The 21,175-nt window shown below is 57.7% G+C and overlaps 10 protein-coding genes across 10 annotated transcripts; 4 read left to right on the top strand and 6 right to left on the bottom strand.

Annotated features, from left to right (window-relative positions):
• Window positions 1–1,097: 1,097 nt before the first annotated feature.
• Window positions 1,098–1,957, bottom strand: TRAVEDRAFT_46197 (uncharacterized protein; the record flags this gene model as incomplete). Its single annotated transcript, XM_008038183.1, has 3 exons — window positions 1,098–1,106; window positions 1,178–1,519; window positions 1,625–1,957. 3 exons carry the CDS (start codon window positions 1,955–1,957, stop codon window positions 1,098–1,100), a joined length of 684 nt encoding a protein of 227 aa, XP_008036374.1.
• Window positions 1,958–2,488: 531 nt separating this feature from the next.
• TRAVEDRAFT_166094 (uncharacterized protein) lies at window positions 2,489–3,098 on the bottom strand (the record flags this gene model as incomplete). The annotated part of the gene is made up of 2 exons (XM_008038869.1): window positions 2,732–3,098; window positions 2,489–2,677 (listed from the first exon to the last, which is right to left on the bottom strand). The coding sequence occupies exons 1-2, from the start codon at window positions 2,975–2,977 to the stop codon at window positions 2,489–2,491; spliced, it is 435 nt and encodes a 144-aa protein (XP_008037060.1). The 5' UTR covers window positions 2,978–3,098.
• A 197-nt stretch (window positions 3,099–3,295) lies between these two features.
• Window positions 3,296–6,538, bottom strand: TRAVEDRAFT_64243 (uncharacterized protein; the record flags this gene model as incomplete). Its single annotated transcript, XM_008038868.1, has 5 exons — window positions 3,296–4,916; window positions 4,973–5,146; window positions 5,200–5,538; window positions 5,591–6,367; window positions 6,418–6,538. 5 exons carry the CDS (start codon window positions 6,536–6,538, stop codon window positions 3,517–3,519), a joined length of 2,811 nt encoding a protein of 936 aa, XP_008037059.1. The 3' UTR covers window positions 3,296–3,516.
• Window positions 6,539–7,358: 820 nt separating this feature from the next.
• Window positions 7,359–8,723, bottom strand: TRAVEDRAFT_36506 (uncharacterized protein; the record flags this gene model as incomplete). The annotated part of the gene is made up of 2 exons (XM_008038032.1): window positions 7,359–8,107; window positions 8,159–8,723. 2 exons carry the CDS (start codon window positions 8,721–8,723, stop codon window positions 7,359–7,361), a joined length of 1,314 nt encoding a protein of 437 aa, XP_008036223.1.
• A 1,372-nt stretch (window positions 8,724–10,095) lies between these two features.
• Window positions 10,096–11,131, top strand: TRAVEDRAFT_58002 (uncharacterized protein). Its single transcript, XM_008038306.1, has 5 exons — window positions 10,096–10,175; window positions 10,233–10,346; window positions 10,407–10,593; window positions 10,653–10,807; window positions 10,866–11,131. The coding sequence occupies exons 1-5, from the start codon at window positions 10,139–10,141 to the stop codon at window positions 10,979–10,981; spliced, it is 609 nt and encodes a 202-aa protein (XP_008036497.1). The 5' UTR covers window positions 10,096–10,138; the 3' UTR covers window positions 10,982–11,131.
• A 298-nt stretch (window positions 11,132–11,429) lies between these two features.
• On the bottom strand, window positions 11,430–11,845 carry TRAVEDRAFT_87426 (immunomodulatory protein; the record flags this gene model as incomplete). Its single annotated transcript, XM_008038867.2, has 2 exons — window positions 11,430–11,695; window positions 11,752–11,845. Coding segments are annotated over 2 exons (360 nt in total), but the record flags the coding sequence as incomplete, so codon positions are not given.
• Window positions 11,846–13,073: 1,228 nt separating this feature from the next.
• On the top strand, window positions 13,074–14,419 carry TRAVEDRAFT_71181 (DUF1014-domain-containing protein). Its single transcript, XM_008038866.1, has 7 exons — window positions 13,074–13,241; window positions 13,303–13,716; window positions 13,782–13,844; window positions 13,904–13,933; window positions 13,990–14,030; window positions 14,090–14,218; window positions 14,275–14,419. Exons 1-6 carry the CDS (start codon window positions 13,146–13,148, stop codon window positions 14,196–14,198), a joined length of 753 nt encoding a protein of 250 aa, XP_008037057.1. The 5' UTR covers window positions 13,074–13,145; the 3' UTR covers window positions 14,199–14,218; window positions 14,275–14,419.
• A 510-nt stretch (window positions 14,420–14,929) lies between these two features.
• Window positions 14,930–15,683, top strand: TRAVEDRAFT_119616 (Calcipressin; the record flags this gene model as incomplete). The annotated part of the gene is made up of 2 exons (XM_008038865.1): window positions 14,930–15,171; window positions 15,233–15,683. The coding sequence occupies 2 exons, from the start codon at window positions 14,930–14,932 to the stop codon at window positions 15,681–15,683; spliced, it is 693 nt and encodes a 230-aa protein (XP_008037056.1).
• A 1,491-nt stretch (window positions 15,684–17,174) lies between these two features.
• TRAVEDRAFT_166073 (S-adenosyl-L-methionine-dependent methyltransferase) lies at window positions 17,175–18,017 on the top strand (the record flags this gene model as incomplete). Its single annotated transcript, XM_008038864.1, has 3 exons — window positions 17,175–17,406; window positions 17,462–17,646; window positions 17,706–18,017. 3 exons carry the CDS (start codon window positions 17,178–17,180, stop codon window positions 18,015–18,017), a joined length of 726 nt encoding a protein of 241 aa, XP_008037055.1.
• A 98-nt stretch (window positions 18,018–18,115) lies between these two features.
• Window positions 18,116–20,595, bottom strand: TRAVEDRAFT_166070 (cytochrome P450; the record flags this gene model as incomplete). Its single annotated transcript, XM_008038863.1, has 13 exons — window positions 18,116–18,391; window positions 18,456–18,484; window positions 18,545–18,577; window positions 18,643–18,876; window positions 18,938–19,177; window positions 19,237–19,303; window positions 19,369–19,619; window positions 19,681–19,853; window positions 19,913–20,010; window positions 20,070–20,113; window positions 20,169–20,260; window positions 20,316–20,410; window positions 20,466–20,595. 13 exons carry the CDS (start codon window positions 20,593–20,595, stop codon window positions 18,243–18,245), a joined length of 1,635 nt encoding a protein of 544 aa, XP_008037054.1. The 3' UTR covers window positions 18,116–18,242.
• Window positions 20,596–21,175: the final 580 nt, after the last annotated feature.

Below are 21,175 nucleotides of genomic sequence, written 5' to 3'. Positions count from 1 at the left end.
TTGAACGAGTATGGGCGCCTATTCCACGATCACCTTCGAGGAGGTGCACGATTTGAGTGATGTTTCGCGCGCGCAAACAGGGCTCAGATATCCTGAGAAGTATTTTAACCTCACTTGGAGAGACTGTTTGTCATTTTTGGAGCTTCGCGGCGGCGCGCCGCCGCGAATCTGTGCACATATAGCAAGGATAGCCTAGGACCAGGCTCTCCTGGGGCTCTATATCCCGAATAATTCACGCCGAGAGCTTCCAAGTGGGTTGAAATGAGCCTCTACACATTTATAACGTCTGTGGTAGTGTAATACAATTTTTCGCGAGTTCTTCGGGCTCCTGTGCACCTGTCGAGCGCGTCCACAAAGTCGCGAAGGGGGTCCCGATGAGATCACGTGCGACCCAAATGGTTTCGTAACCTAATTCTAGGGTTGGCTTTGGTCTCTAGGGGCGGGCGCTTCAGACCAATTCAGAGACCAATTTGGTCGGGTCCTTGGAATCGCGCTGTATCCCACAGCACAGCTGCGATCGAAGAAGCGATCGAGTGATTGAGACGCCCGGCCTGTTGTGGGGTGAGTTCTCCGTCCGGGGCTTTGCAGGGCTTTGGACGGAAACTGCGACGGGCTGGCACGTAGATTGAATCTGTCGGAAAACCCCACATTCCCTTGGTGAGTAGGGCCATGCGATGAATTTCACACAACAGTATATTGATAGACGAAAACACCATTGACGAAACCTCTGCGGAGTAGATTGTAGAGGGAGGTCAGCCAGATGTGTCAGGGATGGGATAGGAATGTGGGCGTTCCGGAGCGCACGGCAGGTCCTCCGAGATGGACATTGTTGGTGCACTGTGTTATGACTCATTGTGCGCAGCTTGGCTGTTTGGAGCCTTAAAGTGGAGGACTGTGGAGGTACCTACCTCTCAGGCCTGTTCCGATGTCCGTCAATGCTTTATAACAAAGCTGTGCCGCGTTAAAAACGTTTGGAGCGTATCGAGAGATGTATACAACGATCAAACCAGAAATCGTGTTTCGCCGGGTCCTGTGGCCCTACTGGCTCGAGGAAATCGAGTAGAAGGGATGGGTATCTCAACGTTCCACCATACGTGTCAGGCGTCCTAAGGGAAATGACTTGGTCATCAGAAACTGTACAGGTGTCACGTATCTGCAATGGCAGCGGGAGACACACCTTGCCCTTCCCATCTGCCTTCGTTACAACCGCCGTTGCATTAACAGTCGGTTTGGCCTTCGCCTCCTCCGCCGTCTTAGCCTCAGTGTCCGCCTTCTTAGCCTTGCGCCTACGCCGCCTACCCGCGCTCCCACTACCTCCGCCTCCTCCGCCATCCGCCAACGAGATCAGGAATTTGGACAGAAGAGGGCTAAACTTGGCTTTATCCCGAGGGAAGATCTTCCCCGTCTTCCGTATGTACTTGGCTAGCTCCTTGGACGTAGCAAATATCTTGGGCTTCTCGTCTGGAGTTTTACAAGCGTCGATGAGATCGATGATGTTCACATACACATCGTTCAACACCTGTACGACGGAGCAATAGTCAGCATGTCGGACCGCATACGAGTTTCATCCTTCCGACTCCTTGTCCCGCACATTCGCCTCCCGACAAACAAACACCGCACTCACCCGCCTGCACTCTATCACAGTACCCAGTGTGATACCCTCGCTTATTCCCAGGAGGCGACAGAGTCTCTGCCACGACTCCAAGCTGTTGTTGTTCCGTCCGAATATACGCTCGAAATCCTCCATGGCCCAGTCCCGGAAAACTTTCCGCCGCTCCTCCTTGTACGGCTTCCCCTTCTTCTTCCACCCGTTCAGCATAGCCAGGCGCCTGAACTCGGCCACGAGCGAAGCGTTGATGTCGCGCGTGAACCCCGGGGCAGGCGCGCCACGCGCCCCGCCGGGGACGGGGCTGTTCGCTGTGGCGGTCTTGTCGGGGGGCTGGTCTTTGTCCGACATGGGGGCGAGAGGGAAGATTGTGAGGCTGGGAAGCGAGGCTTTGGGTGCTTATAATATGGTCACCACGCTCTTGCGGCCTGGAAGCCTGACAGCGTTCGTGGCTCAGCGCTCGATGGTCAGGGCGCAGCGGCACGAGAAGAACCTTGTATGCCGATTGGGAAGCCTGCCAGGACCCGGCGCTCCTCCGGTGCGGCTGGCGAATGAAGGACCGGCATTCCCTCGTAGAGCCCCACTCCCGCCCTGGGAGGTGAGGCTTACGAGGGAGAACGAGGGGGCGACAATTGCCTTGCTTCCTCTGCGTGCAAGCTCCCCACAATACAGTAGAATAGAAGGCTCATACAACGTATACATTTTTCAAGACATTGCAACCCAAACCGCCGTGCAATCAGGAACATCTTCAGCCCGAAGATCAGCCCCTCATCCAAACGATGAGAACCTCCTGATTGTACGACCGTCGGATAGCAGCCACAGACAGCGTTAGCAGACATCTGTCAAGTACCCGCATGTCACATACCTCCCGAGCTCGGCTGCCTAGCCGAAGACGACAATTAGGAACTGCCTGAGCAGCGGGTTGGTCTTGGCCTGCGCCTTCGGAAATATCTTGCTCGTCTTCTGGATGTAGCCGGCGAGTTCGCTCTCAGAGGAGAATATCCTCGGCTTGATACCCTGCCTCTTTGAGTCAACGAGGTCGACGAGGTTGACGTAGAAGGGCTTCAAGGCCTGTACACCACATCAGCTAAGGCCCTGACAGCGTGCTGTAGCGTATACTCTTACCAGCTTGCACTTCTTGATGCTCGAAGGCACGTCTGTGATGCCCAAGTGACGGCAGAGGTCTTGCCACGCGTCCAGGCGGGACGCGTTGCTCCCCCAGAACGTCGTGAAGTCCTGCGCGACGGCGCCGCCGTAGAACTTCGCGCGTTCTTTCTTGAATTTGGCGCTCTTCTTGCCCCAGCCGCTGTCAAGGGACAGCCTGCGGAACTCATCCGCAAGCAGGGCAGTCGTGTCGCGCTCGAAAGGCATCACTTGAGCTGCTAGTAGTGCGCAGGAGCGGGCTAGCGAAGGCTGCAGAAGGCTGCAGGTAGGGTGACGCGTCAGGCAACCATCCGCCCCCCGTTCCCCTACGCAGGATTATATAGCTGACTGCATCCAGCTCTCGTGCATTCGACGCATGGTTCCAACGATCCTTCTGCTGCGAGGCGTCAAGATGAGAGAGGAATCACGGGAGCTGTTGGTGGTAAGAAGTCAGGAGCGCAGAGTGCAGAAGCGCCGAATATCGCGCCTCATCTCAGCTCATTCTAGTAAATGCACCGGCTGGATTCGCGAAGCCGAGTTCGTGTAGCAAAGTGCATTGAGCGTATGATCGTTAATAGGGCTACAGTTTCCAATTACATGCGTGAGTCGCAAGCCATGTGCAGGTAAGGTAAGTATACAGCTATCTCGCAGCGATAGTCAATGGGCACGTCCATCCGGGGAACGTAAACGTAGTATGTATTAGTCCGAAGCTCGAAGGGAATGTATCACTAACAGGGAACGAAGACGAAAATGTCCGAGTTCATCGTTCATCGAAGGAAAGGGTTCCGCGATCCACCGGTGTTCGTCGGCTGCAGCCAGTATGCCCCGCGCTGCGGAGGCGACTCCGGCTGCTGTGTCAACTGCGCCACCGACCGCGCGTACTCCTGTGCAGGAGTCGGCGCAGAGTGAACGGGAACGGGAGGCGCCGCAGGAGGGTCGGGGACCAGCCAACTGCTGTACGTCGTGTTGGAGAACCGCGAGGGGAGCAAGTCCGCGGCGTTCCGCACAGGCTGCCGCGGCTCAGGGGCGCGCCGCGGCTGCCCAGTGACCTGCGAGTACAGAGACTCCTGCGCGAGGTCGCGGGCGACGCGCCCGTGGTCGGAACCCTTGCTGCTCGCCTTGTGCGAATGTCGGTCCCCGTCGTAGTCGCGCAGCGAAGGGAGCGGCGACGGCGCGCGACTCGATCCCACCCGCGAGTACTCGTACGAGTGGATGAGCTTGTCCATCTCGCGGTCGTGGCGGAGCTCGGACTGGCGGAGCTTCGCCATGTCGCGGTCGTGCCGTGCGTCCTCGGCCACGCGCATCTTCTCGAGGCCATGGTCGTAGCGCGCCTCCTCCGCGGCGCGGAGCTTCTCCAGCCGGATGTCCTCGTTCTCCTTCGGCATCATCCAGCGTTGGCCCTTGCGGTGGCCAAAGAGCTTCTCACCGAACCGTACGAGGCGGTACCGCCAGCTCTTGGAGTGGTTCAGCTGCTTTGCGGCCGCGAAGTTGGCGGTCGCGGCGACACGGCGCTTGCGCATGCGGCGGCGCCAGCACATGAGGAAGACCACGAAGATGAACGCGCAGCCGAGCGCCATGAGCAGGATCTCCCACCATTGGAGGGAGCGCTTGACGACGGTGGTGCTGGATGCCGGGGCGGTCGAGATAGGAGTGTCGATGCCGGTGATGGTGGGCAGCGGGGAGGCAGAGTTGGTGGTGGATGCAGGCGGGACCACGACGAGGTCGGAGAGGCAGAGACCGAGCCCAGGAATGACGCTCGAGCCACCGCTGCAGCTCGAAGACACACACGTTCCGCCTCGAAGGACTTGGCTGGAACTCGAGCACGCGAGACAGTTGCTTGGACCCGCGCCGGAGCAGCTTGAACAGCTAGCGTCACACGACTGGCATGATGACGAGGTCTTGTCGAAGAACTGGTTCTTGCTGCAGGTGGGCAGGCAACGGCCGCTGGTGAGCACCGGGCGGTCGGCGGAACAGCTTGTGCACTGGTTGAAGGAGCTTCCAGAGCACGTTGCGCAGTCGGGATGGCAAGTGACGCACTGCCCGGAGGAGCTGAACGTGTTCGAGGGGCAGGAGGCGACGCATTTCCCGTTAGCCGCAAGCTGATTGTTGGCACATGACAGACAGAACGTCGCCGAGCCAGCGCAGGTTCCGCACGATGAATCGCAAGCTAGAACAGATGTAATAAGCACCACATATCACTTCTGACTGAGAAGGCAAACTTACCTGTGCAGGTCACATTGTCCTTAGGATCGAGGAACGTGCCAGTCGGGCAGCTGTCGACACACTTGCCCTTCGACAGAACAGAGCCAGGTAGGCATCCGGTGCACTGGACCTGGTCGATTGTCGATGCCACATTGAAGCTGGGATACTGGCAGGTTGTGCACTTCGAGGGGCAAGCTAAAATAATCTTCAGTCAGACTGCACCGCCACAATAGACCCAATGTACTTACTGTCGCATTCGTGCTTGTTGTTATCCGCGACCAAGGCAGAGCCGTCGCAAACACCATTGCCATCGGTACCGACGCAGTTGCCGTTCGAGGAGTACTTCCCAGCGCCGCAAATGATACAATCATTCGACGTGGGACCGGAGCACGTCTGGCAAAGGGGAGAGCAAGGCTGACAGGCCGTGCCGTTGCTGAAGCTGCCGTCGGGGCAGACGGTTCCGGTCGAAGTCGTCGCTTGGCTCGCGATGCACTGCGTGCGGTCGTTCGCATTCTGGGTGAAGCCCGTCTTGCAAGAGATGCAGTCACCGCTGCCGTCCGCGCACTGGGTGCAACCAAGGCTGCAAACTGCAAATAACGATCAGCCTAAGATTTGGAATCGTCAAGAACAAAAACGTACTCTCGCAGTTCCCATCGGTGCCGAGGAAAAAGCCAGTGTCGCACTTGGCGCACGCAGTGCCGTTTGTCCCCGTGGTCCAACCAGCATTGCAGGTACAAGTCCCGTCAGAACCGCAGACACCGTTGAGACAGTTGCACGTCGACGGCGCGTTCTTAATGATCGGTTCCAGGCACCGTCCAGAACCCGTCATACCATCGTCGCAGGTGGCACAATCCGCGGGGCATGCTTGGCAGGTGGAACCGAAGAATCCGGGAGCGCAGGTCTCGCAAGACGTGCCGTTGAACCCGGGTGGGCAGGTGCACGTACCAGAAGCGGAACACACACCGGCACCGGCACACGGGGGAGAGCACGCAGAGGACTGGATGTCGAGCAGCTGAGAGAGACCGGACGCGCCTGAAGGCAGCTGCGAAGCGTCGGGCACGCTGTCCCAGAAGACGAGGCGATCGCTGGAGGAGCCGGAGACCGCGATCCATACGTTTGACGAGATCGCGAGTGCGCCTGGGGAGATCTTCGAGGTAGTGTTCGAGGGTGTGCTGGGAAGCTGGGCAAAGGTTGCTTGTCCGGAGTAGTTCGCTTGCGGGTAGACCGCCACTCCGGGCTGCAGAGCGAGGTTGAGGGGCAATGACGCGTTGGCATCGAACCCTGGAGAGCCGGATACGGATGCGCTTGAGGATGTGAGGAGGTCGTGAAGGAGAGATGGGTTGGTCGTGGACGTGTACTGTCCCGGTAACAGGAGTAGGCTGGTTGCGGCCCCAGACGCAGACAGAGTCGCGCCGACTGCAAGAGGTGAGCTCGTACTCGGCGATCGATGGGCGTAGTGTACGCACTCGTTGTGTTAGTGAACCCCTCGAGGCATTGGCCGGCAACGCATACTACAGTTGGTGATGATGTTTGTGCGGCGAACGCAGCGCCGAGAAGGAATGAAGTCGTGATGATGCTCGACAGCATGTCGAGACGTCTAGTGGATGGAAGTGAGAGAACGAGGAGCAGCGTCTGCGCGCCCTGCCTGAAATGCCCATCGGCACTCGCTTAATCGCCATGGTTGCATTGTTGTCCGCTGGAATTGTCGGGCAGGCGAGAGTCCTTGTTTATTGTCTCCCTTATTGTTCTCGATTTAGGCTTAGGCGCCCATATGCGTCGGCTATGATTAGGCGCCTATAAACATTTGTACACACGGCAAACATCCCAGGATATCAGGACTCTAGATAGGCCCAGGAACTTGAAGCAAACTATAACTGTCATATAATCCTTTGTCCCCGTACAAAGGGATTTTTGACAGTTATAATTTGCTTCTCGATCTGAAAGTCTTTCTGGGGCCCTGATATCCTGCGGTGTTTGCCGTGACACCAACATTGCTAAGCGCCCAATTGTACTAAAAGTACGCACCGCAGGTCCGCAGCTAGAGAACCTTTCTCCGAGCATCGTTGTGCTCAAAATATGCCCCAGGTGGTCGACAAGAAATGGAGTACCTAATTGTAAGCAGCATCAGCAACTTTCTGCATACGCTGACACGACGCCATGACGTTAAACACAACCTGCCGCGGTTTGAGTACTGGTTGCGCTGAAGACGCGTACAGGTTACAACAACTGAAATTAGACGATAAAGAAATACACGACAGCAAGGGACAAGCTGGACGAAGGATACAGGGGACGTTAGTGATACCAGATCTGGAAGGGAAAGGAAGAGACGGGGTATGCGCCGTGAAGTGGAATGGTATCGAAGGTGCGTTCTCATGACATGCGTGTGTGCTGACCTGTGCGCCGTGCGTTACGATGCTGAAGACGAGGTATCGTCTGGCGGAGCACGACTGGGCGGCCGGGTCGGAGTTCGGGTCGAGGCGGTACGTGAAGTGGCACGCGAGCGCGAGCGTCGCCGGTAACGGTCCTCCTCCTGGCGCTCCCTCTCCTCCTGCTCGCGGATCTCGGCCTCCGTCATCGGGTAGCGCTTGACACAGGCGAGTACGAACGTGCACGGCAGCGAGCTCCGACAGAGCTCGCGCACCACTGGCTCGTCATCGAACACGCCGCCAAACATCGTGTCTTGTCCGAGCCAGTCGCAGCGGAGGAGCGTCTGCTGTAGCCGGCCCCCAGGCACGCCGTGTGCAGTCGACCGGTTGTGGTAGAAGGACTCGGAGAGCAGGCGTTTCTGCTGGCGGGAGGCGTTGTCGAATTGCGACTGCGAGAGACGGGTGTACATGGAGTTGTGGACCGCCTCTATCACGTCTCCGCACGTCACCCCCAGTTCAGGTTGGGATGCTGGAATGTCTAGTGTCCATGGGAAGGAGCGCGAGACGAGACGGATGGATGTGACGCGAGGCCAAGTAGCGGGGGCGTATCGTCCACTATGCCACGAGCGCCCCGGCCGGTCGCTGGAACGTTGGCAGTTGCCCGTGGGGAAGAGCATGTTCCACTTCAAATAGTCGTGCTCGACCGCTTCTCCAGGTAGCTGAAGAAGGGGATTGACCTCCATCTTGCACTTCATCCGGTGCACGAGGACCGGCTTCAGGACAGGCCCATCTGTGAATGTTGGTCAGTATCGGGGGACATAACGCAAGAAATATGACTTACAGTCCTCGCCCTCCAGGAACTTGTCCACTTGGTCCCAAGGCCCCTTGTCCTTGGGCAGCGTAAACGAGTGCCTGGAGTTTGACTGTTGCATCGGAGGAGCGCCAGGCATGGGCGCACCTCCCGGGAGTGCGCCCGGCGTGTAGGCATAGCCGCCGCCCATAGGCATGCCGCCCATCATACCACCCATGCCGCCTGGCATGCCGCCCATTCCACCCATTCCACCCATCCCAGCCATGCTGCCCATGCCCCCCATAGCCCCCATGCCGCCCATTCCCCCCATGGCGGCCATCCCGCCTGGCATCACCGCAGGGATGTACGGAGTACCCATGGGGGCCATCGGAGCCATTTGGAACCCGTAGCCGGGCAATGGCTGCTGAAAGTTGCTGTAGCCCGTCTGCGATCCGGCAGGCACGTACGGCGTCCCCGGCGGCATCCCTGGCGGCATCCCTGGACGAGTGTAAGGAGTGGAGGCTGGACCACCGCCGAGACCAGGAGGGAAACCAGTGAAATCAGCGGAGAGACCGTGACCGACCAATGGAGTCTGTCCCCCGGTGGGGAGTTGCATAGGCGGGATGTGGTAGGAGCCCGGCGCGGCAAAGTTCCCGGGAAGGTAGTATGGGGACTGGTGGGGATATTGATGGGCTTGTTGAGCCCACGCCGGAGTTACTGGCGGGTTGTTTGGAGAATGTTGCGGGATGACAGGAGGGGGCGGGTTAAGAGGTGAATGACCACCCCCGCCGGGGGAGGGGAATGGTGGCACTACGGGCGTGAAATGCATCGCACGTCGGTCGGGGCAGGGTTATCTGTGACTCGCTGTGCGTATTGACGTCTTGGACCCTGAGAAGATGATACAATGGAGCACCGACGATGTTAGCCAAGACACAAGCACTGCGACGGGAGCGAGAATGGCAAGTAGAGAGCGGTTACGTGCCTTTTTAGACAAGCCTCACGGGCACAGCAAACCCGTCGAGATGCGCGATGCGATGACTCGAATACAGCGCGCAGCTTCCACGCGACTTGCACGAGCTTTCCCTTCTTCAACAGCGTCAGATGGAGAAGCACATACACTGAGAGCGTGCAGCGTGCACCACGGACCTGTGAGAGTGTTCCCGGTTGGCCACCACTGGCCGGAGTTTTCTGGACGTTATCCCTCCGACCTCGTGGTACGTCGTGTGAGTGGTCTGGGATCGAGCCCTACGTTTTGGCCCCAAGAGCAGTGTCAGGCCGTGAATAATAGCACAGGCAGGTGAGGAGAGATGCGTTCAGGTGGAAGACAGAATGATCACCGCGCGCTGCATAAGATGGATGGGCGCTGAGAGAAAGCCCGAAAGTGGCACGCAGGGTGGAGGGCACGGCTGATCGTCAGCGATGTCGCCGATAGTGTCACTGATTATAATTCAGCAGCGGCCTCGTATCATTGGAAACATCGTGCGCGACGCTCGGGGTATCCTCATCGTTGTCGATGTCGATGAGCAGCATACAGTCGCAGTTAGACGTTAGCGCCCGAAGAATATATCGGAGCATGAAAGACGCGTCCTTCTGCGCGTCTTGATTGGGCCCATGCCAAACTCCGATTGTACTCCGCAGCAAACCGGCGACCCGCCCGAACGCGCCAGGTACATAAGTACTGTCATTCCCTCTGCCCACCACTCGCCCCCGAAATTCCTCGGAGGCGGAAGAAACAATTCAGTTTCGGTTGCGAACACCACGCCAAATTCGACCACAAGCTGTGCGAACAGGCCGTAGCCACGGGGCACGGAATCGGAAGCGGTAAGGGTGATCTCATCCGATATCGCTGGGCGCTGGAAGCGTCCACCGTACAGCCCACGAGAGGCAGGTGCACAGACTCGGTCGGAGACTCACGCATCCGCGCTTGACTAGGTTCCTCTTCAGACCGACCTATAAGATACCCGTCGGAGGTTGTCTAACGGCACCCTTGTCTCCCGACCGCCACCTTCAGCCGAGACTGCATAGCACATCATGGACACCATCGGAAAGTGGGCCGCAGGCTCATCCTGTGAGTAACATCCACCCGCTGTGTGCATGTTCATGAGCTCATCACTACTGAGAACAGATGGACCTGTACTCAGCCAGACCGACTTGTATCTTCTTAACGCCGACCTCGAGCTGAACCCTATCCTCGCCAATGATTCCGGCTCGTTCCAGTTGATCTTCAACCTCTCCAACGGTAGGTACCTAGTTCAGAGATACAGGATGCTATGACTCACGCGCTCCACCATCTTCACAGGACAGACGAGCGGGTACAATCCCGATTCCCGGGACCGCGACCTGCCGTTCACACAGAAGGACGAACCGGCGACTCTCCCGCGGGTAGAAGAGCTCATTATCATCACGGAGGTCTCTCCATGGTGCACCATCATCAAGAACCCCCAAGGGGTCACGCTCGGCGACGTCTGCACAACGCTGTACAAAGAGTACGAAAGCGACTTTTATTGCATCGCCTAATTCGCTCACCCAACATTCCCCTTTGCAGGTACTCTGAGAAGATGGTGACTGAGAAAGAGTTCGACTCCCTCCCGCCACGACAGCAGGAGCAGCTCCGGCGATACGCGCAGTCTGCCTCGAGCGCCGGGAACTGGCAGTACTACTCGCCAGCGCCAGCGCCCCCAACGCAGTACAGGAGAGCCGGTGCGTCCGCCTACCTTTCGTGCTGTTACCTGCTATAATTGACTTACGTTTGCCGCAGATTGGCTAAGGGAGAAGATCTTTTTCGACAGGCTTATGAGGAAGGATGCCTATGCTAGGCAGCGGCTTGGCTACTCTGCTCCCAACATTTTCGTCCTCATTTTGTCTACTTACTGAGCGTTCCGCGGCCTTCTTGTATATCCGTTTTCCGGACCCATCCCCCTGCTGTGTAGCTCCACTACATCGTGTTTTGTATATGATGTTGTACAACTTATACCCGTATATCAGTATGGCACGCCGTCGGTTCTGATCAATATTCACTTGACCACTGGAATTTCTCTGGGTTTCAGCGCTCAGCCCCGGACGTGCTATTGCGCCCGGCCGATCAAGTCGAACCCAGCGAAAGGGGAAGGTCGCGTTCGTCGCCAGAGGAAGTGGTAGTCCTTGCAGCAGGTCGACCGAGTATGACACAGTACCATGATACATGCAGACAGCGCTTCCATATGACACATTTCAGCAGTGCTGAGAGTTCAACAAATGTCCAAAACGAGTTGCAACAGTAGTCCGTGAATCAGTCCAAACGAAGCGTCCCAACCTGAAACAGTCCCCGCATTTTTCAACCCCCTCATAGGCCACAGCCCGACGCGTCCACCTGAACCGCCGTCGCGTTAATCCTTCCCACCTGTGCGGAGGTGCCGTTCGTGAGCTTGTCGAGCGCTTCCTGGGCGATGTTGAAGCCCTTTGCGCCGGTGTCGATCGCGGTGACGTTGATGGACGTCCCGTTGAACGAGAGCTGCCAGCACGTCCCGCACGCGGCGGAGTTGAACCCCTCGACCGCGGGCGCGCCGCCGATGTTCGGGAACGAGGGGAGCGACCCGAACGTGGTGAACCCTGTCGCAATGGGTGAGTGATGCGTGCGGTAGATGAGAGGAAACGACCACGCAGACCTTTAGTGAGCAGCCCGTTAGACCCGTCGGAGCACGCAACGATGGCCAGAGAGTTATTGGCGTTGTCGTAGACTGGGTCGAACGACACGGAGGTGAGGGCTCCCAGTGCAGCTGGGACGGCTACGAGCGCAGCAACGAGGGATGCGAACATCATGATGAACAGAGGTGGAGGTGGTGGTAGTTCGTAGGGCAGCTAGTAGCACTGAAGATGTCGGGACCAAGACCGATGCTTTTAAGCATGCCGAGCCGCCCCAGCAGTCCGGAGACATGCTACGCAAGTGGGGCCCAGGACCATCGCGTGGCATGGTCCCGGCCGTAGGAAGGAGGGCTGGATGGCAGACCCATGTGTGCCCGCCAAGCATTCGTGGTGCAGAAAACGCCGCAAACAGCGCGCGAAGCGCGTCCAGACGACGGCCGTCGTTCAAAGAAGCATCGCAGAAGGCGGCGAGGATGTGAGACCGTGGGTGGGGCGGAGCGCATGATCGCATTATATTCCTGCAGGTGACCGCGTTGGGACGCCTTTGGCTCTGGACGGCGGGCTTCGTGGTTCGATACACCCGAGCCAATGCCGAACGTTCGGATGGCATGCGTTGTGGCACGGTGACTTTCAATTACGGCGCTCTACGTTCTCGTAACGAGAGAGGTGCCCGCATGGTCTGCGACGGGAATGAAGCTTTAGCTTTGATGATTATCCCGCACACACCTCGAGGCAAACTCTCGCGGTCGTCGCCGATTGCGGGTCCCAGACCAAATTCCGACATTTCTTGACTAGATGTGTGGGATGTCTGTGAACATTGCCGGGGTCCAGCTACCATCATGACCGTACTCAAGACATGCGACAATCGAACACATCTCTTGCGAACCTTGGTCTCCCTGGTAAAGCAGCTGCGATTCGGGGTTCCGGACACCATTCCAGTCCCCACTATGTATGGCGTACACGTTCTGAAAGACTCATTTTGATCCGAGAATGTGTTCGGCCTACCGGGGGATTGGGAATTTCGTTTGACGGAAGGCCAAACCCCGTCCTGTGGTGGCTCTGACGGGCGGGTGTAAGCCCTCGTACGTCCAGAGAGCCCTTCTGATCCATCTGGCGTATGACACGCTGATACCAGAGGCTATCATGGGCCCGTGTGAGCCCTTGAGAGGAACTTTCAGAGTTTTTAGTGAGCTTCTGTACCACTACCAAGCAAAGATGGTGGAGGTCTGAGTTCAAGCAGGACTGAGGATGAGCAGCGATCGGAGGCCAGGGTATAGATTAGATTAGATAACGCTATGTCATCGTAGACCGATCATCTAAAGCTTGCCTCATTCCTGAACCACCTGCATCCCGCACTCGTCTGCATACCTGCCCTCACCCTCACACCAGGAACACACACAACATCCATAACCGAAGAATGCCTCCAAAAGGAGGAAACGCGAAGAAGGAGTCCGGCCGGGCGAAAAAGGCCGAGAACGAGGCCAAGAAGGCGTCCGCGGCGGACGCTGAGAAGGTGCGTCAGCCTGCCCTAGCTCCTTCACCGCTCTCACAAGGCCTAAACATATGCTGTACAGGAGCGCAAGGAGGCAGAGAAGTGGGCTGCTGGTGGAAAGGGGCCCAAGCCGAAGGAGGACAAGGAGGAGAAGCGCCGCGCTGAACTCGCCCGCAAGGCTGAGAACGCGCGTATCCTCGCCGAGGAGGAGGCCAGTGCACCCGCCAAGGTGAAGACACCACCAAAGGCAGGCGCTAAGAAGGCTGCGCCGAAGGTCGTCAAGCCCGCCGGTCCTGGCGCGATCGCTGCAGGGGGCGGCCTCGGGGCGTCGGGCGCGAGCACGCCGGCGGAGGTGGACGATGGGAAGCCTGCGGAGGTCGAGGTGTACTCTGCGACCGGCATCGACAACGCGATAGACTTGCTTGGGGTCGTCACGGCGAAGATGGATAAGGCGAGCGTCGGGTCGCAGGCGGCGAACATCGAGAGGCATCCAGAGGTTCGTTCCGGCAGCACTCTTTCGTGCACGAGTACGCATATGCTGATCAATGTCCCACACTACAGAGGAGATTCAAGGCCGCATTCGAGGCCTACAAGGAACGTGAAATGCCGAAGGCCCGACAGGATGTGCGCCCGTCTATCCCGGAAGCCTCGCCTCGTACTAATGCGTTTCTCGATATCTACAGCACCCTGGATTGCGCATGCAGCAGTACCAAGTAAGGTCAACGTCACCATCTGCATGATACACGCGCTGACTAGAGACATTTCACAGGATCTGCTATACAAGCAATTCCAGAAGTCACCAGAGAACCCGTACGCCATCTTGTATCGACATACAGATGACCCCTGTGCTAACCCGTCGTGCTTGACAGCTTCAATCAAGTCACGGTGTCATACGACGCCTCGAAGGACGCGAGGGTGGAGGCACTCAACCAGAAGAACGCCGAGATCGCCCAGAGGTTGCGGGAGAAGTCGTCGTAGTGTGTCTGCCGAATGCTGTGGTACGTGAAATGAGCCCATTTCTATACAACATGCTCATCCGGCCTTCGCACAACAGGCACAGGCATGTGTAGGATAATGGCACCAGATGCTCCCTCTCAACAGAGCGCTGATGTATCTGCGGTAATGTAATTGTGTATTCCTTCGTGTACTGTATAAGCGGTGCTCGTGTCGGACGCCAGGCCATTCCAAGTCATTCAGCAACTACGGAACACCACGGACGGGCGATGTCCTCGGAACAGTCGCCGCTACAACAGGAGGCACAACGACTTCGGAATATCCAGCCAAATAGCGGTGTTACACGTACAGCTGATCATGAAGCACATGCCTTGACCGCTCGGATGTGCTATGGGCACGACGATCTCGTTTAGGGGGGAACGTCTGAACCGACTACGCCGCAATCAGGAACTGAATAGGCGACACTGAGCAGAGCCTCGCCGCTGCTGTGTACGAGTGGCAGGAGCACAGGGAACAGCTGGGCGTTTGCTGGACCCGCAGCGGGTTTGCAGCGCCTAATGGGCGCCTGTGCACGCTTATCTAAGCATCTCGATTTTTCGTTAAAGGTCGCGCGCCGCTCTTGCCTCTCGCACACTTCCTTCATCCCCCCATCGTCTCCCATTCACACCTCCTTTACGCGTACGAACATGACGAAGCGTCTTTCTGTATCTATTCCTTCGTCGCCGGGCTCGCCCACTTCGCCGCCGTCGCTAACGATGTCGAGCACGCCGTCGCCGCAGCGCACAAACACGCTGGTGATCACGCGCGTCCCTCCTCGCTTCTTCGAGCCTCTCATCCAGGGCGCTCTAAGGAGTCACTTCGAGGCTTACGGGCCTTTGCATACATGGGCACCCATCAAGGGCCTCGCCCGCATCTTCCTCGTCTACTACTCCGACGAGGATGCGGAGATCGCCAAGGAGAGCAACGACGGGCTCGTCCTTGGTGAGATGCAGGACCAGTACGTCATATCTTCCACCTACTCAGAGAGCGCCCACCTGACGTGCTATTGCTCATCGCAGTCCTGAAGTGGTGCTACGCGTCTACCGCGCGGATCCCACACCCATCGAGTCGGATGAAACGCAAGAGCATAACCACTATCTCCGCCCACCAGCGAACGAGAAGAACTTCCTCATCTCGCCGCCGGGCTCGCCACCCGTTGGGTGGGAGCAGCTCCGCGAGGATCCCCCTAACTCCACGCCTCTCGCACACGATCTCATCACTGCGCTGAAGAAGCTCGAGATCCAGGCCGAGCAGGAGAGGCGAGGGCCGGGCCCCGAGGTGCTCCTCGAGCCCGAGGAGGGCGTGGGCATCAGCGTGTTCGTCGAGGACTGCGATGCCGTAGAGACTGCCCCCCAGGATGACGTCGGCGACGATTGGGTTTATGGCGATACCGCGCCGTCCCGACAACGGTGGCGACCGACTCCGACATCCATGCCCCCGACCTCGATGCCCGTATCCGCGAGGGGCTGATGCTGTTTATTTTTAGGTAAGCTTCCAGCTCTGTCTTCTCTTATGGTTTTTCGCGCCTCTTCGCCCTACCATTTCATTGTGATGAGAAACTTACAGACCTGTACCGACCCTCCGGGGTACGAGGACAACCGTATATTGCCTTTTTATTCTGATCTTTACGCAGTGATCGTGTCTATGTTTCATCATGCTGATCATTACCCTTCACAGATCGTTTCAACCTCCTCTGGTATACCTTATCGTACATTGTGAGTACTCCTTCTCCGTTACCGACCCCCTTCGCGCCCTTTCGTGGGCCACCGCACGAGATGACAACCATTCAGACCTGTTCTGATCCTACATGGAGATAACGAATACATTGCCAATTGTTCCTTCTGATGCAACCCCGCACTTCCTCGTCATGCCGTTTTTCGAACATAGCGCTGACGCACATCCCCCTCAGAATACCCTCGGATCGCTCTGCATGTTATCGCATCACTACGGACTATTGGAATAGGATATCCTCATGCTATTGTGTCTTCATATCTGTATGCATAGCACCCATCATCATCACGTCTGTCTGTATACTGGAATCACACAACGTTGGATACACGAACCTCTCGGACATTACATCCGTGCTGTATATGCATACAAACGACGCCCTCGATCAGTCTACTGTGGCCCGTGGCCCAGCAAGTACCACTTATTAATCGCATTCCGCCCCTCAAAGAGTTCGGGTGCGCATGTGTCCAAACGCCGGAATGACTTCAGTATGGGCTCTCTGTATCCGATGCATACATACCTACAGCTGACAGGTTTGCTTTAGGCTTCCGTAGTCGTGTAACCCGCGCCAAGGACCCACCGGAACCTAGCTTCGCCCTCATGAGCTTCTCCGCACTCACAATCCTCAGCCCCAGTTCGTCGGCTCGGTGGAGTGCGTTCCTTGGGACTTTGCCTCGTCCCCGTTGCTCCTCCCAGCTCAACGTTCCACACCTGGCCCAGCTGGCTGTTGGCGTGCTTCATAATTCACGTATCCTTGAACTCGCATCTATGGAGGCTGTGATCGTCTACGAGTCATGCTGAACGTGAACGGCTCAGTACACGTACGCTTCCGGGGTATTCTCGCTCAAGCTCAGACAGTCGACGAGGGTATCAGTACCGTACGTTTCACGCAGCACGGTCATATTTGGTCTGCTGTGCAGTACCGGTGGAGATCTCATTGTGTGGTACGCCTGGCAAGAGGTCTCAAGTATACTCCGAATTCCGGGAGATGGGCTCGAGTCAAACGTCGACATGTGCACTGTCCCGTCGATCGACGGACTCCGTCTAAGTGGCTGAGCGCTGAAGTGCCACACCTCCGGCACCGGGAAAGTCGTGTCGGTTGCGTCGCGCCGTCCGTGCAAATCAAGAAGACAAACCTAGTGGACCCGTCGGCCCCCGGCGCAGCTTTGTGACGCCTCAAATAACCGCTTGCGACCAGTGCTACAACCCACAATTCACCAGAACCACACACCTCACATGTCTCAGCACACCCATGCCCACGGGCATGCGCATGCACATGCACATGCCGGCGACGACGTCACAGAGGCTAATCGCGCGTACTTCGACGAGCATGCTCACAAGGTCGAGGAGGAGCACCCCGAGGCGCGCCAGGTCGGCCTTAACAGCGTCAACGCGATGCGCACTGCGTACCCGACCCTCTTCGATGCCGAGCGCACCGAGGTGCTGGACTTCGCGTGCGGTACTGGTACGCACCCGTTTCCCCCAGGCTTGCGCACCAAGACTGACGAGGATGGTTGCAGGCTTAGTCTCCCAAGCCTTGCGCCCACACGTGAAACGCATCCTGGGGGTGGACATCAGCCCAGCCTCGGTCGAGATCTACAACAAACAGGCTGCAGACCATGGCTTCTCCAACATGCACGCTGTCTGCGTCGAGCTCAAGGGCAAGCCTGACGAGCTCGACGGGGCCCAGTTCGATCTCATCACCGTAAGTAGCATGATACTCGATGGCAAGGATCCGTCCAGAACTCACCGCCTTCCGAATAGTGTTGCGCGGCATACCACCATTTCCCCTCCATCGACGCAACAACGCGGGTGCTCGTATCCCTGCTGAAGCCCGGCGGCACACTGCTCGTCGTCGACCTCGCAGCGGTCGCGGGCAGCACCGAGCTTATCCCACCGACGCACCACCACGTCGTCCCGCACGCGCACGGACTGACAGCGGATACGATGCGCGCGGCGTTCGAGGGGGCGGGGCTGACGGGATTCGAGATGGGGGAGGCGCATCGGACGATGACGGCACGGTTCGGGGAGACGCACTGGTTCCTTGCGCGGGGAGTGAAGCCTGTCCAGAATTGATAGTGACGCAAAAGGTGTTCAACACGGAGACTGTGGTGTCAAACGTCTTCAGGCTGTATGCAGACTGGAGAATGTATCTCCACAGAAAGTCATCCAGGGAACAATTAGGTATGATTGATGATATGCAATAGGACAAGGAGTGTTGAGAGCTGTAATAAACCAGAAGGCCGTGCTTCAACGCACTCGTGCGGGAAATAGGGTCGATGCGGGGGGTTGTACTGGGGTTTACGATAGCGACGTCACCTTGAGGGGCAGCTCCGGCTTCCTGCTGCCCTTGCTGGCGGAAGGGTAGGCAACACCGGCTGCGTTCCAGTAGATGGGCTTGCCGGTCGGCTCGAACTTGAACGCGGGCAGGAGCGATGCGAGGACGACCTCTACAGGAAAGCAATCGTGTCAGAAACCCTTTGTTGACGGTATGAGGGATTTCGGGATACGTACTCATCTCGAGCTGGGAGAACTTGAAGCCACTGTAAAGTCACGATTAGCCCAATGTCACACTGTCAGCCACAGAGCGAGATGCGACGTACATGCACGCCCTAGCGCCTCCGATGAACGTCATCCTACACACGCCAGACGGAGTCAGTTGAAAAGGCATCGAACAGCCATCGACGCGACATGGACTCACAAGTGAGAGTACACCCCGGGGATGTGCGCGTCCTCGAGCGCGCGCGGGAGCGGCCCCAGCCAGCGCTCGGGCTTCCACTCGTCCGCGTCCTCGCCCCAGAGCTCCTTGTTGCAATTGCTCGCGATGACGTCCGTGAAGATGCGCATGCCCTTCGTGACCGGGATCGAGTGCATCGGCTGCCCGTCCCTGCCCGTGATCGGCTCGGAGAGCGGGAGCATCGCGTCCTTGGTCACTCTGCGCAGTCGACACATGTCAGGATGCAAGCGTTTGTGAAGAGGCAGGCTGGGATACGCACTCGCGCATCAGGTGGGTGACCGGGGGGTACCGCCGAAGCGACTCGCGGCAGACGGCGTCGAGGTAGGGGAGCTCCATGACTTCGTCGTAGCTCAGATCCCTGAGCTTTCCGGAGCCATCGTCGCGGGCCTGCACGAGCTCCTCCCGCAGCTTCTCCTGGACGTCTGGGTGCTCCGACAGCAAGCTGAAGATGCGCGCAAGGGCGTTCGAGGTGGTGTCCATCGCGGCCAGTACAAGGGTCCTGTAGTGCATATTAGCATTTGTCCGTCGTTAGAACGCGTCCGAAGGAAAAGAACTTACGAGACCTGAGCGACGACCTCCTCATCAGTAAGACGGTCCTCTTCGGAAGCCACCATGTTCTCGCGCACTGAAAGGGAGGGGGCATCGTTGAGCCGGGGGTTCCGGTATCGCTATCGGAACCAATGAACTCACGAAGGACGCTCATGATATCCTTGCCCTCGCCGACTTGCTGCTTCATCGCCTCGTCGCCCTTCTCCAGCGCAGCTTTCTTCTCGTGGTAGATCTCGAGCGAAGTCGTGTGCAGCGCGTCCGAAATCTTGATCATGCGTTGGACCGGGCCGAAGGGAATCAGCTCGAGAAGTTTGCGCCTGATCACGGCCGGGCCCAGCTGGTAGACCTTCGGGAGAACAAGGCGGATGACCTCGAGCTGGTGCATGACCGGGCTGTGGGAGGTTTACGTGGGTGTCAGATACCGGTACCGTGCAGGGATGTTTGGAGACATACAAGTAAGCCTTGACCGACTCGGCGAACTCGTCTGCGACGTCGTGTGTGAGGGGATCAAACGAGTGTCCAAGGCCGCCCTGTCCAATGAGCTCGAGGGCCGTCCGGCCCATCCAGCCGAGGACGTCGATCTCCTGAGTGCCAGTCTTGACGCGGGAAGAGATAGCCACCTGGAGCTGAGGTTCGTGGATGAAGTAAGATAAAGTCGGGATATAGAGGAACCGTCAGTGCTCACTCGGTTGATGATGTCGTTGAATATGGGCGTTACGTCGCGGAGGTGCTTGGCAGAGAACACAGGGTTGAGGATCTTCCGCTGCCGCCGATGCTGCTTCTCTATCAAGTTTCCGAGTGTTCAGTATAGATACGACGTGGAGTTGGAGACGTTGCCTGACCTACGGTCGCGAGCAAACCCGGGCCCAATGCTGTGTGGAAGGACCTGTTCGCGATAATCAGACGAGACCGCACTCGAACACATTGTATTAGTGACATACGCCAGAATGACATCATTCTCTTCGTAGACGTCTTGGTCCTTGACATAGATACTGTGCATGGCCCTCGGGTCATAGGTGTAAAGCCAGGGTGCCTGTAGTAAAAGTCAGCTTGATCGGTCAGGCCTTGTGAGATGTGGGAGCCCTAACGTTGAATAGGCCATGGAACTTGAACAGCCGGCCGTAGGTCCGAACGTGTTGCTCCTGGAACCCCCAGCGATCTTGCTTAAATTGATTCATGTTTCCTGCAGCCCCAATCAATATAGGGACATGAAGGCAGCTTCCGCGGGGGCTACTCACCAGTGAGGTATGATTCGGAGTCCGGCCCAGGGATGTTATCCACAGGCGACTTGGAGAACAGCATGCGCACGACGCGCCATGCGGCGTAGAGCGCCAGCGCGCCCGCAAGTAGCTGCTGCAGAGGGGTCATGGCTAGGAATTGGTGGTCACCTTGGGTAGTCGGATGAAGAGCCATCGTCGTCCGGGACCGGAGACTTAAGTAGGCAGAGTGCGATGGCGCTTGACATATCTGTACATAGCGCGGGCCGCGGTAACGCGTGCCCCAGGCCTGCTGAAAGATGCTCCCCGCATGGCCGAGAGCGCATCGTGTGCGCGTAGATCTGCGCGGTTTCTCATGGGCAATCTGCAGCCGTCGGATTGGCTCCGCGGACTCAGATGACACGTGTGTCTGACATCAGTCGTTGGGCAGGCAAATCTGGGGTGGAACACCGAGGAGACCATGGAAAATCCGACGGAGCTATGTAAAGATTCCTTTCTATCCCCGTGAGTCCTTACGGAAAGGTGGTTACCATGTAGCTCAGTCTACTCTTAGATGGCAAATGGCGTGCACTCTGGATATGTGGTCTGCCCCAGGTGTGTAGCCGTAATAAACACTCACACTCCTACACTCGGAAGCAAACGGTTCGTTGTGCACAAACCATGCGGGGTTGCTTCAACGTGTATGCTTAAGCGCTGGATGGTCGGTGTTCCCTTTCCACCGATGTTCATCA

The sequence above is a fragment of the Trametes versicolor genome (genome assembly GCF_000271585.1).
Source record: "Trametes versicolor FP-101664 SS1 unplaced genomic scaffold TRAVEscaffold_4, whole genome shotgun sequence".
NCBI lineage: Eukaryota > Fungi > Basidiomycota > Agaricomycetes > Polyporales > Polyporaceae > Trametes > Trametes versicolor.
Note: the sequence above shows the minus strand (reverse complement) of the source record. Positions and strands in the feature narration are given on the sequence as shown.